The following is a 12,810-nucleotide window of genomic DNA, read 5'->3' on the forward strand; positions in this document are numbered from 1 at the left end:
CACTTGAATCTGATCCAAACAGGAGCCCCTGGGGTTTATTGGTGCATGTGCTGGAGGAAGGGCATTTGGTTAGAGCAGTCCCTTTGGCCAGTCTGTGACAGACCATTGGGAGATTGGGAATTGGGAGAGGCTGGAGGCAAGGAGACCAATTAGGATACCAAGTGAGGGGGGATGAAATCCAGCAGCTGAACTGACCCTCTCTCCTTTAAAAAAGAATGGGCCTCCCTGTCTCCCTTGGTCTAGAAGCTCACTCACTGCTGGTCATCAGAACCTGCTGTCTCCAGTGTGGCCCTCCCCTTAGACAAACTGGTGGCCCCCACTCTCACGGGCAGGCTGGCTCAGCCCTTTGCAGGCAGAGCTCCAGAGTGGCAGACATCTGCTAGCCTCTCCCTTCCCATGCATAGATCGAAGGAATTGTGGGCAACCCCCCCCCCCCAGCTGTTCTCTGGGCTGAACATTCTGTGACTATCACTCAAAGTGTTTTCCTGGACAGAGTTGGGGAAAGGACCCTCCCAGCCCTTGGCATCTCCAGGGCCTTGGGACCTGCTGGAGCCAGGCTTTTGAGAGCCATTGTATAGTGTGTGGGAGAGTGTACACCTCAGAAAGCAGAGTCAATCAGGGCCTGCCAATGTGTCTCCCAGCACGTGTGCATACACGGGCCTGGTTGTTAAACACGCAGCAGCGCACGGCTCTGTAAACTTGGCTTAAGCCCAGTAGGATTGTGGAGTTGAAGGCCCAGGGAGGCCAATAATGAGTGTAACAACTGGCTTTTCTATAGCGCTTTCTGGTTTGCAAAATGGTTTACATCCAGCGTCTCACTGGAGCCTCGCCACACCCTGGCCACCCTCCATGATGGGCAGTGAGCAGCCATGCATGAACAGATCTCCCGGGTGTTGATCTTGGGGCAGGGAATTCAGGTGGAAGAGGCAACGGGACAGTGTCACCTGGTGAATCCCATGCTTCCTTTTGGGACTTCCCTGCCAAGAGCTCCAACAGGAAGGCACCTGCGGAGACCCCCGGCACGACCTCCCCTTCCCCAATGAAGAGTGACTTGGGCTCATCACCTTGTTTGAGAATTCAGTTCAGTGAACACTGTCTGGCCCCGTGCGAGGTGCTGCAGCCTCAAAGATGTAGATGTAAGGAAGCGCCTGGCCTCCAGGACATCCCGGTCTGTTGGGGGAGGCACTTGTAATTGGTAGTGCTCAGAAAAGTAGGAATCCGGGTCGTGCAAGCGCCAGAGGAGGAATCTGAACGGGACCAAGAAGGTCCTTGAAGAGAGAGCTCCTCTCACGGGAGCCAGGTGCAGTCTGTGTCAGGCCCCTTGGGGCTCCCCTCTTCCTCAGCCTCCTCACCTGTCCCTCTGCAGAGCTCCAGCTGTTCCCTCTTCTCCACTCCCACGGAAGCCGAGGAAAGCCTCCGATCCTGCCCCTCCACAAGTGCCCGCGCCTGTCTCCAGCAGCCTTTGAGGCCCTTCAACACGCGAGCCTGCTCCAGATGTCTCCTGTCGCCCGCGGTCCTCGCTGTCCTCACCAGCTCATTCACCTCTGCCTTTGCCCGGGCAGTGCCCCGAGCCTGGACGTGACTTCCCTCGTTTCTTTCTGTTCGGGGCCCAGCTCTTGCCATCCTTGTCCTGCTCCTAACACTGTCCTGGGGCCTCAGCTTTGCACCACCCCCCAACTCAGAGTAAGCTCTTTGGTCCGAGCTACCTCCCTCGGTACCGCCGGTGCTAAGCCCAGGGCCCCGCGGAGACTGCACAGGGAAGGCCTTTATCAGCGCTCTGGGACTGATGAATGGACGGATGAGAGAAATGCGGATGAGAGAAATGCGGGGGACTGAGGAACAAATGGGTTGTTTGCGAGCCTGTGCTCAGCTCCTGGGACACTGCTGCTCATGTTCCAGTTGTGAGCCTAGTTGACGCGTCATCCGGGGATGGTCACCAGCGTTTCTTCTTTGGTTCAAAGAAAAGCATCTCCTCTCTTTGCTGGTGATGAGCAGACTCTGACCTTTCCACCTGCTGCCCACAGAAGGAAGCTGCTGGGGGCAAGGCTGGGAGATGAGGCAGTAAAAGGGCCTCCCTCCTGCTCAGCACCTGCCACCAGCCCATTCACCAGATGTGTTCTGTGGGTCAGAGGTGGTCACCCTGGCACTCACTCGTTGCCGACCATTTGGCGCCTTTGACAGAAGGCCGTGGGGAGCGGAGCTCCTCAGCCGCCTGGCCAGCCCAGCTTTGGGTCCTGCTGCTAACGATCCCTGTGTGGGTGTCCCACACAGCTCATGGCAGCACCGGAATATCGGGCTGCTCCTGGCCTTCAAAGGGGTTTCCATTTACACGCAAATGTAGATGCCGCTTGGCATACAGGTAGGTACCGCCGGAGGCCCGGGAGGGACAGAGGCTGAAAACAGCCTGAAGGATTTGTCATCACTGTTTAACCTCCCGTAATAAATCAATACTAATAACAGACTTTAAGGTTTGCAAAGTGCTTTACATCTGATCCTCACAACCACCTTGAGAGACAGCTGCTATTAATATCCTCATTTTACAGATGGAGAAACTGAGGCAAACAGAAGTGAAATGGCTTGCCCAGGATCACACACAGCCAGGCCTGAGGCTAGATTTGAACTCGGGTCTTTGTGATCCCAAGCCCATTGCTCCTGCCTCGGCTCCCACGACTGAAATCCGCATCAACCCGAGAAGTACCAAACACTGGCACCGGCACTAGCAATATAAACAGGGCTTCTACCTGTCCCCTTTTATTGTCATGGCACAGAAACATTCACGCAGTAATCAGGCCGGCCACGCAGTGGCAGCGGCGCCAGTGCGCTTCGACCCGCACGGACTCAGGCATTGAGCAGCTCGTGTTCTTTGTCCGTTCTCCCGACAGCGTCCGGGTTGGACAGTGGGTCCAGGTCGGCAAAAAGGCTGAACCAGGCCGTCAGGTCTCGAGAGCTCTTTTCGGGTTCTGGGAGAAGACACGCCCGTCAGCCACCGGCACAACGTCCGGGGAGGGGGGCGGGGGGTGTCAAGGGGCCCCCCTGGGAGACTCCGGCAGCCCTTCCACTCCCTCCCTGCCCCCGGGCCACCAAACCATCCTCCCTCCCCCCAGTCAGGCCTTCTCTTTCTCACGCCTCGCTTAGCCCAGCCCTGCTGCCCCCACCCCAGCTGGGAGGGCCTTGAACCCTCAAGCCCTGACCCCCTCAGGAGACACCCCACAGCTTTTGCACCAAGAACACTGAGGAGGTGAGCTAGTCTGATGCCTTGAAGTTTCCGGTCAGGGACCATATGGGTCATCGACTCCAACCCTCCCCCCATTTTACAGAGGAGAAACCTGAGGCCCCTGCCCAAGGTTGGGGGGGGGTCCCAATGGGCGTAAATGTCAGGGCCACCGTTGTGAAAACTGGGGCCACTAGGTAGCTTTTCCAGGGTGGCCTGGTTTTAGGAGGGAGGTTAAGGGAAAGAACAAGGGAAGGGAAGATGCTCAGAGGATCTCAACAGGGCAGGAGCTCACAGAACCTTAGACCCCCCCTCCTGAGAGGGCCGGAGACTTGGATTCACCCCCCGTGGGCAGGAAGGTCGTAATGCGCATCCTGGGGGGCCATTCCCCACCCCCATCCTCCCAGCAAGCCCCTCCCACCCATCAGAGCGCTCCGCAACAAACCAGCTCACCTTTCACAGGGGGCGTGGTGCTGCTAGCGGGCTTGGGGGCCACTGATGGCTTCCAGATGGTTGGAGGGCTGCCCGGGCTCTCTCTCCAGCCTGAAATTCAACAAAGGCACTGACTGCACTGGAGCAGGCCACCAGGATGACCTCCCCTTCTGCGTCTGTGTCGTTGTGGTCCACCTTGGACGCAAGCTCCTAAGGCTCCCCCTCCCCCCTCCCCGCCCCCGCTCCCACATGCAAAGGGGAGAAGAGGACTCGGCGCTCAGCATTCTCTAACCTCAAGCCCCCTGGTCTTCTCCAGCTCACCGGCCACCTTGCCCCGGGGAGAAACCCTCTTCACCCTGAAGCCCTCTCTTCTGATTGCTAAGCTCCTGTCATTTCAGGAGGGAACCTTCCCCGGCTTCCTTCCAAGCCTGTCTGCTGAAGGAAGCCTTTCCCTCTGAGATTACCTTGCTCACCCCCTTCCTGTCTGCTTTGTGCCCAGTTATCTGCAAGGTCTCCCCTATTCGATGTGAGCTCCTCGAGGGCAGGGACAGTGTTTCTGCCTTTCTCTGCCCGCCCAGTGCTTAACACGGAGCCTGGCACACAGCTGGTGCCAAACAAATGCTCTTCTTGCTCTCTGGCTGTCTCTGCTTCTCCACCCCCTCTCCTGTCCTCCTCAATGCGTTGTCATCCCCTATGAGAGCGGGAGCTCCAACACAAGGTCTAGCTCAAGTCATGATTTTACGGTGCCAACCCCCTGCACGTGGCCCAGGACAGGCTTGGCTCAAGAGATGTTTGTTGGTTAATTGATACAGGGAGAAAAACTTGAGAAGTAAATTTAACAAACTATTCTAAACCAAAACATGATTCTAACTGAGGCCATGGCCATGGGAAGAAAGGAAAGAAAAGCAGAGAGAGACCCTGGGCTTGCATGTCTGTCCTCCAAACGCTGCTGGACACTGACCTTGGAGGGATGACTGTAAGTCATGCATATTTTTGTCTAGCAGCTGGGAAGGGAGGAAGCTTGGTGATGGAGGGGGTCCTGGTTCTGGCTCTCCTGGCACACACGTGGCGGTGGGCTCTGGGGTCTGCTTGTTCCCAAAGACCGCCTTCCACTCTTTGCTGAAGTCTCCCTCATCCAAGGACGATGCATTGAGAATCTCATTAAGCAGTTGCATGTCGTCCTTGTCGGTCACCTCAGACTCCGAGGCCCCTGGAAAGGAACAGATAGACACTGGTCACGGTTACCTGGGAGGCCTAGGAGGGAGGGGGCTGGGAGGCTGCCCCCCACCCAGCAGGTCTTCAGGGAAGAGGAGAGAGGAGAATACCATTTTCAAAGAGCTCAGAAGCACCCAGGCATGTCATCCCAACACGATTTTGAGAGACTCTAGGGTTAAAGTCAATCCCATCCACTCTGTCAATCCCACAGTCAACTCCATCTTCCAGGAACAAATTGGGATGAGACTGAAGTCTTTCCACTAAAAAGCCCCAAGGGCATACAAAGACAAGTGACCACCTGACATTGGTCTGCTTCCAGCCAGAGTGAGCCCCAAGATGATGGCACCTTCACCAAGACCCTTTTCTGCATTTCTGGAGCTGCCTGGTGGCCCCAGAGCTCAGGGGTGGGCAGAGAATTGGGGCACAGGTGGGACAGCTTCATCCAGCCAACCATGCAAACTGGGGTGGGGGTGGGGGGGCTCATAGTCATGTGGCCATAGATCCTCCCCCCACCCCAGGGCGGGGATGGCTTCCTTATGGTCACAATAAAGGAAGCGCCTCATCAGCCCCTCACGATATGGCTGGTGTCCACCTTTCCTGACATGATGGCACAGGCCTTTCCTCCACATGGGCCAGAAGAGCCTAATTATTGCTCTTTCCACCTCCAGCCTCCCAACCTTTGCGTGGCCTGTATCCCGTGCCTGGAAAACACTCCCTCCCCACCTTCCTCCTTCTTCCTCCCATAATCCCTGGCTCTCCTCAAGGCTTAGGCCTGGGGCCATCTCCTATGGGAGGCCTTTCCTGACACTCCTCAACACTCATGGGCAAGAATGACTTCCCAGGCCTTGAACAAAGCACAGCCTTGCTGTGGTCCTTGGGACCAGTACTTCTCAGGAGACTCCGTTACACTCTTAGAGATTATCAGGACTCTGCCACCCCAAAACCCCTTTTGTTTATGTGGGTTATATGGATCACATCTATCAATGTTTACTGTATCAGAAATGAAAACATCCTAGTATTTTATTATGAAAGTGTCTCAGGGCCCTCCAGGAGTTTCCACATCACCTTTCTAGAACCCTTATCTGTGGTCCTTTGTTATTTTCAGCTTCTCACCCACTGGAGCCGCCAACTGGAAATGAAAGTTATGGAGCCACTGGTGGGTGGTCACCAGTGGGCAAAGCTGGCCTGGGCACAGCTGGGCAGGAGCAAAGCAGCCTGCTGGGCCTCCTGTGCCTAGCACACAACACCAACCCCTCAAAGTAACAAGTAAAAACAGCTTGGGAGACAAAGTCACTGCCCAACACCCAGCCTGTGGGCCCCAGGAAACGGAAAGTGCCTGTGGCTGCACCAATGGGAAGTGCAGGAAATGGAGCAGAGCTCACCCAAGGGCCAAGGCTGAGCTGGGCTTCCTTCAGAGACCCCTTACGAGGAAGCCTGCCCAACAAGCTGTCGTCTCCTCAGTGAGGAGAGGAAATGGAACCATGGAGAGAAGCTGGAGAAAGGCCACAGGGGCCAGCACACCCAGCGTTCTGGCTGGTAGCTCACTGCTTGGCCTCCTTCTCTCCCCCATTCCCTGGAAGACCCCCACACCAAGATTGGCAGGAAGCCTGATCTTCTCGCCTCCTCTACTCTCTTCTGCATCATAGGTTTTGAGCCTCATGTCTTCCTCACAATGTCCAAGGCAGTCCATTCCACACTGGGGCAGCTGTAATGGTTAAGGAGCCTCTCTGCTGCTTCTAACCACGGCTCTGGATTTTACCCATGAGGGCCAGACAGAAAAAGGGAAATCCTTTGTTCACATGACACCTTTTCAATCATGTCCTCCCTGGACCTTCTCTTTTCTAGACTAACCATCCCTGTTCCTTCAACCAGTCTTCATATGACACGGTCTTGAGGCCCTTCGACCAGGTTGCTGAGCTCAGCATACTCTCTAGTTCATTACACTGTGGTGTCCAGAGCTGAACACAGTCCCCTAAGAGTGCTCTGACTGGGGCAGAAGTCTGGCAGAACCCTCATCTCTTCTACTGGAAGCTCTGCCTCTCTTGATGTATCCAAGATGGCATCACACATAGGGACAGAGAGCCCCCTGATGGCTGATGGTTTTCAGGGAGGCTGACAAAGCACATGCCTAGAAGGGTGGGAGGAAACCTGTGTAAATTGCCTGACATGTTGCTCAGTGAAAATCACTGCAGCCTTTATAAACTGCGAACTACTTAAAAGCCACCTTTTAAAAAGCAGTTCTAGGCACACCTTTCAAATAAAATGTGCCCCTGAACATGGACACAGGCAGGCCCTTTTCCTCATCATTTGCTTAGAGCCTGAGCTTGCCACCCCCCCAGGAGGACCAGCACAGCCAGGGTAGGAGGCCAAAAGACAGCCTTTCTGTCCTGGCTGGGTCCCCCAGCACCCACCAATACATAGGGAAAGCCAGTGAGCCAGCCTCTTTCTCCACACACTGGCAGAGTTGAGAGATCTGCTCAGCATGACCCTAACCCTAGCTACTATGGGCATTGAAAAGGGCTTGTCTAGGAGCTGAGACAGCACACCAAGAGCCATTCACCCCATCTGCTCCTCCTAGGATATTTTTGATTCTAAATAAACTTTAATGGCCTTTTGAGGACACAGCCAGGCCAGGGAAAACAAACTTCCTGGGCAGAGGACAGAAGAACCAAGACAAGGCTGACTTCTTTTTCTCATCAACTGTATCTTAACCAGGAAGATTATGTCTCTGCTTTTCTCCCTGGTTCCTTCCCTCTACATTATGATTAATCACATATCTAAGCCACTTGAACCAAGATGAAAACCTCAAATGCCAACTTGATCATTACCAACACACAAAAGGGAGACATGGAAAAACAATGGTCAGAGAGCAAAAGGGGCTCCATCCAGGGTTATGATATGGTTGTAGAGAATTCAAGATCTCTCTCTATCTTTCTCTGTCTCTGTCTCTCCTCTCTGTCTCTGTCTCTCTCCTTTTTCCTCTCTGTCTCTATCTCTGTATCTCTCCTGTCTCTCTTCCCTCTATTCTCTCTCTTTCTCTCTGTCTCTCTCTCCTCTCTGTCTCTCTCCTCTCTCTGTCTCTGTCTCTATCTCCTCTCTGTCTCTGTCTCTCTCCTCTGTGTCTCTCTCTCCCTCTCTCTCTCTCCTCTCTCTCTCTCTCTCTCTCTCTTCTCTCTCTCTCTCTCTCTCTGTCTCTGTCTCTCCCCCTCCTCTCACCCTTCCCCCCCTCTCTCTTCCTCTCTCCCTTTCTGTCTCTTTCTGGGATTGCTATCACCCCAAGGGATAGAGAAGATACAAATTAAAGCAAGATCAGAGGAAGAAACAACCCCCCTTCTGTGGCCCCCCGCAGTGAAATCCCCCTGCTCTACCCTCCAGACATGGGGCTTGCTACTCCTCTGGACACTGGCTCTAAAGGCTGGGTGGAGGCCACAGTGCCTGGAATCCTGCCCTGCCTGCCTCCTGACCTAAGACCTGTCCTCTCCTGGGGTGTCTGGTGTGTCACCGCTGCACTAACGCTGGGTCTGACTGAGGGCTGAGATGGGCACACCGCCACAGTACCGCTGGGTGGACAAAGCCTGCTGGCAGTATTCTCTAGAATATCAAAGAAGAAAATGGGGGGTGGGTGAAGATTTATAGAGAGATTTCTATAATCACTTATAGAATAGGCCAGTAGCTCCATATTTGATATATTTTGGTTGAGGGAAGCTTGTGATGTCCAGTGGATAGAACTATAACGTCAGCTGGGTCATGAGATGAGTTCAGTGATCTGCCCAATAGAGACAGAAGAAGTGCAAATCCATGTGGGAGGAGCATGGGAATGGACCAGAACCCCAAGGAAGCAGGTGAAACTAGGGTTCCATGTCCTTGGCAATGCCCAGTCCATGGGACTGAGAAGCCCTGAGGAGAAGGAGGAGGCTAGAGGGACCCCTTCCCCTGGCTTCCAGGATGAGGCTTGTGGAGTGGGGCTGGGAGGTGTGGATCAGCATCTCCATCACTGGGCCTTTTTCTTTTCCCATTAGTTTTTTTTTGAACTAGGATTGACCTTAAGGGCCAGCACTAAGTCTGCATTATTGGGAGTGTCCCTATGCTTCAAGAGAGGAAGAAAAAGAGTATAACTTGGTGAAGGGAAGCCCTGAATGGAACAGGAGAAGAGGCCAGTAGGGGAAGGTGACACCAGTGGGGCAGCTCTGGATGGGGTTCAGGAGACATGAGAACTGGGTACTGCCAGGAGCTTCTGGGGACACCCAATAATAGTAATTATTAATAATCACAACAAAATAACATTTGCATAGTGCTTGAAGGTTGGCAAAGCATTTTACATCATTTGATCCTTACAAGATTGTTGGTATCCCTCTTTTACAGATGAGGAAACTGAGGCTCAGAGTTTAAGTGGCTAGTGCCTAAGGGAGGAGCCCATCCCCCAACGCCTGCACTCTGTCTTATCCTCCACCCAGCTGCCTCAGCTTTAGCCACAGAAAGATGAGACAGGTCCTCTGGGGAGCACAGAGGCAGCAACGGTCCCCAACATGAATGCCTGGGAGCATGCTCCCTTCCGGGAAGTGTCTCCCAAGCCACTAAGCAGTTGGGGTGATGCTAGGCCCTGACAGCTTGTCTCCAGAAAGTGTTCTGTCCTAGGTGGGGAGTGAAGAGCCTCTTGCCATGGGAAGGTGGGGAAGGGAAGAGAATAAGCACCTATACAGCACCTACTGCACACACTGTGCCCAGTAATTCCCACGACAGCCACGAGAGGCGGGTGCTATTACTGACCCCATTTGACAGATGAGGAAACAGAGGCAGACAGAGGTCCCAAAAGTGACTTGGCCAGGGTCACACAGCTAGTAAGTGTCTGAGGCCACATCTGAACTCAGGCTGTCATGACTGCAGGCTGGGTGCTCTGTGCACTGCAGCCCCGGCTGCCCTAGGCAGGCATATGTGAAGTGTAGCTAGTTAAGCAGATCGGACTGGAAAATGGGCCTTTGATTTCTTGATGGGGTTAAGATAATAGAATCTCAGCCAATGTCATGGTTCTAAGAGGGGGGAGACATGGAGAACCCCTGGGGCTCCATGGGAGTCAGCAGTGGCCTCAGGCAGACGCCGGGAACCCCGACCTCTCACCTCTGACCTTCTCCTGGCTCCAGCCTGACTCTCCCTACTCTGGCACTTGCTAAATCATGTCACAGCCACCCCCTCATCCTGGCTCTCCATGCTGCCCCTGCAGCCCCCTCGCCCTGGAAGTCCATGCCTCTCTGGGGCCCCCTGCTCTGATCGACCTGGTCCATTTTCAGTAGCATGCCTGGGCTGGCCTTGTCCTCACATTCCTCTCCCAGGCCCGTGGGGTCTCTACCTGCTTCACTGCGCCCACACGGGGGGGTTCTCTCTCATCCTCCCGGGTGTTGTCTCTCTGCATTAAGACCTGAACTCCTGGATCTTCTGCTCACCTTTGTGCCCCCAGCACTTAGCCCTGGGCCTGGCTCACGGATGGCCTTGGGCCCCACAGCTCAGGGATGGGCAAGGCCTTTAGCACAGGCCCCGGAGCATCATTGAAGAGCCTGGTGAGGATTGGCCTCAAGGAGGCTTGGCCTGTAGAGGTGTGCTGCTCGACCCCAAAGCAGCTGGAGGCCTGAGAAAGGAGAAAATTTCCCCTCCCCGGAGGGCTTTGGGAAAGCCTCTGTGGCCAGGGGCTAGGCCTGTGGTGCAGGGTTTTAGAGAGAGGGGGTTCCTTTTGGCTCTGAGATTCTGTAAGGCTGCATTTCACTGAGATCTCGGCTAATTGGGAGCTGCCGGGGAGAGGGGCAGAGGGTCAATGCCTGAGGGCCCTGACCAGAGGGTGGGAGCTGCAATAATGAGGTGTAGACCCTATTGGGTGGCTCTAAGTAAAGATGTCAGTGGCTTTTCTCTGGAACTCGTCAGGGCTTAGCTCTCCGACTTCCTCCCTCTGCACGTGGCCGGTGGGAACCAACCACACCTTTGTCATGGTGGCCCTGGCTCTTGGTAGAGACCTGGACCGCCACCAGGAGAAGAGAAGGAACACCCTTCACAAAACCGGCTGGAGCACACGTGTGCTTACAGCATGCCCACACCCTCCAAATCCGACTCCCTCCCACCCGCAGCTCAGCATGGCATCTTGAAGATGCCGGGCGGGTGGCACCACCCTGGTGAACTCGGTCCCAAGGTGCCTAACCAAAGAGACCGAGTCTGTCTGGTGTCCCACGCTAAAGAACAGCACTGCTTTATGGTTCAGGCAAGATCTTCAGGGGCCCCATGAGGTATGGGTGGAGGCAGGAAAACCCTCCAGACCCTCTCTGGCCAACATGGGCTGCGTGACTCTCTTTGGCCCAGACCTGCCTCAGCTCCACACGCAGGCGGGAGCTGGAGCAGAAGCAGCGCTGGAGAGATTTCCGGATGGGTGCCTTGGTCATCTCTACCCTGGGGTCCAGCAGCCTCCTTTTTGGGCTGGGAAGTCTCTGAAATGGGCTGGTCTGAACCACCTACACTTATGCTCCAGACATGACCCTTCTAGGGCAGGCTGGCAGTAATAGGGCCATGTTTCTGGGCCATAGGATTTCAGAGCTGGGAGGGCATCAGAGGCCTTTCCATCGGGCCTAGCTATGCTTTGACCTTCAACAAGATAGGTCTCATAGACATTGAGAAAGTCGCTCATTTTAAAATGCGAAGGTGAAAATATGATGCTAATTTTCTATAGACTTGATTTTATAAACCTCAGAAATTTTAAAATCCCAGAGAAGTTTACTGTTCTTACCTGTCTCTGACGGCATCAGGTCCAACAGCTCATCAATGGTTCCTTCAGAGGGAGAAAACCAAGTCAACTTAGTTGTCCAAGCATTCCCAAGTCAATGTGGTAAACTGAGGCCAGCCTTTCCCTCCCAATTACCTGAGCACTGGATATGAGTCGACTCCTCTTCTAGGGTGGAGAAGGCATTCTTTTCATCCTCAGCTGGAATCAGAACACAGCAAGCTGGTTATTACCACTATAACACCAGGGGCAAAGTCACATCCCACAATGGCCATGGGCCAGGGGCAGGGTCACATCTCACAACGGCCATGGGTCAGGGGTTCGGTCACATCCCACAATGGCCAGGGGCCAGGGCCCAGCTTCCAGAAGGTGGCAGCCACTGGTTCAGGTATTGGCCAGAGCTCACTCTGATGAGGACAGGTGGGCTGTAGGGCCACATTCACAAGACAGCAATTTGAATGGATGGCCTCTCCCATCCCAAGTGCCAGGTGTCTGTGGACACTCAACACATATTATTCACATATGCTCATGAGCTACCTTGGCTAAAAGGGTGCCACCCCAACCTCTGAGAATGTAGTTTGTTTTTATGGCTGCTGGCTAGACTGAGGTGGGGGAAGCTAACTCCCTCTAAGGAAAAGCCCAAGCAGCCAGCAGATGGTCCTATTGGGGGGCAGCCTTAGGAAGGGAACCCACTTGGAATAAGCCCTGAAGCACAGGCTTGTGGAGAAAACCTTCATGAAAAAGAAAAGATGGGCCCATCAGACGTGGGAGGAACTGCTGGTTTCCCTTTCTCCCCTACCAATCCAGACAAAGGCGATGAGGCCACACCCATGGTCCAGGCTCTGTACTAGGCACCAGGGACACAGAAATAAATGCAGCGACCTCGGCCCTCCTGGGGTCTGGACCATCAGGGGCTGATGTTGACCTTCCCTTCCCCACAAGCTTGACTTTCAACAGCCTGATAGGCACACTAGGCATGGTTCAATCTAACGTGGCAGTGGTGCTTTCTGGGCAAGGAAACTGAGGCACAGAGCTCCTGACAGGTCTGAGCTCCTCCTCATTCTGAAGGCAAGAAGGTGAGGCAACACTCTGCCCTGGACACTCATCTCCCTGTGAGCCCGAGGAGCCTGGGGGATCTGGCCTTCTCACCATACCTCCTCTGGAGGGAGAGGGGAGGGCAACACAGAGAATGGATGGT

The 12,810-nt window shown here is 54.5% G+C and overlaps 1 protein-coding gene across 5 annotated transcripts in view; it reads right to left on the bottom strand.

Annotated features, from left to right (window-relative positions):
• Positions 1-2,717: 2,717 nt before the first annotated feature.
• Positions 2,718-12,810, bottom strand: part of ICA1 (islet cell autoantigen 1) — a 60,580-nt gene continuing 50,487 nt past the window's right edge. For all 5 annotated transcript variants that reach the window (XM_021000001.2, XM_021000002.2, XM_020999999.2 and 2 more), the window contains 5 exons: positions 11,751-11,813; positions 11,619-11,660; positions 4,605-4,853; positions 3,665-3,754; positions 2,718-2,960 (listed from right to left, as the gene is read on the bottom strand). In XM_021000001.2, the coding sequence (XP_020855660.1) occupies positions 2,839-2,960; positions 3,665-3,754; positions 4,605-4,853; positions 11,619-11,660; positions 11,751-11,813 (566 nt within the window). In that variant the 3' untranslated portion in view covers positions 2,718-2,838. The remainder of the gene's footprint in view (positions 2,961-3,664; positions 3,755-4,604; positions 4,854-11,618; positions 11,661-11,750; positions 11,814-12,810) is intronic.

Source organism: Phascolarctos cinereus, unplaced genomic scaffold (assembly GCF_003287225.1).
Source record: "Phascolarctos cinereus isolate Bilbo 61053 unplaced genomic scaffold, phaCin_HiC Scaffold_1;HRSCAF=81, whole genome shotgun sequence".
Lineage (NCBI taxonomy): Eukaryota > Metazoa > Chordata > Mammalia > Diprotodontia > Phascolarctidae > Phascolarctos > Phascolarctos cinereus.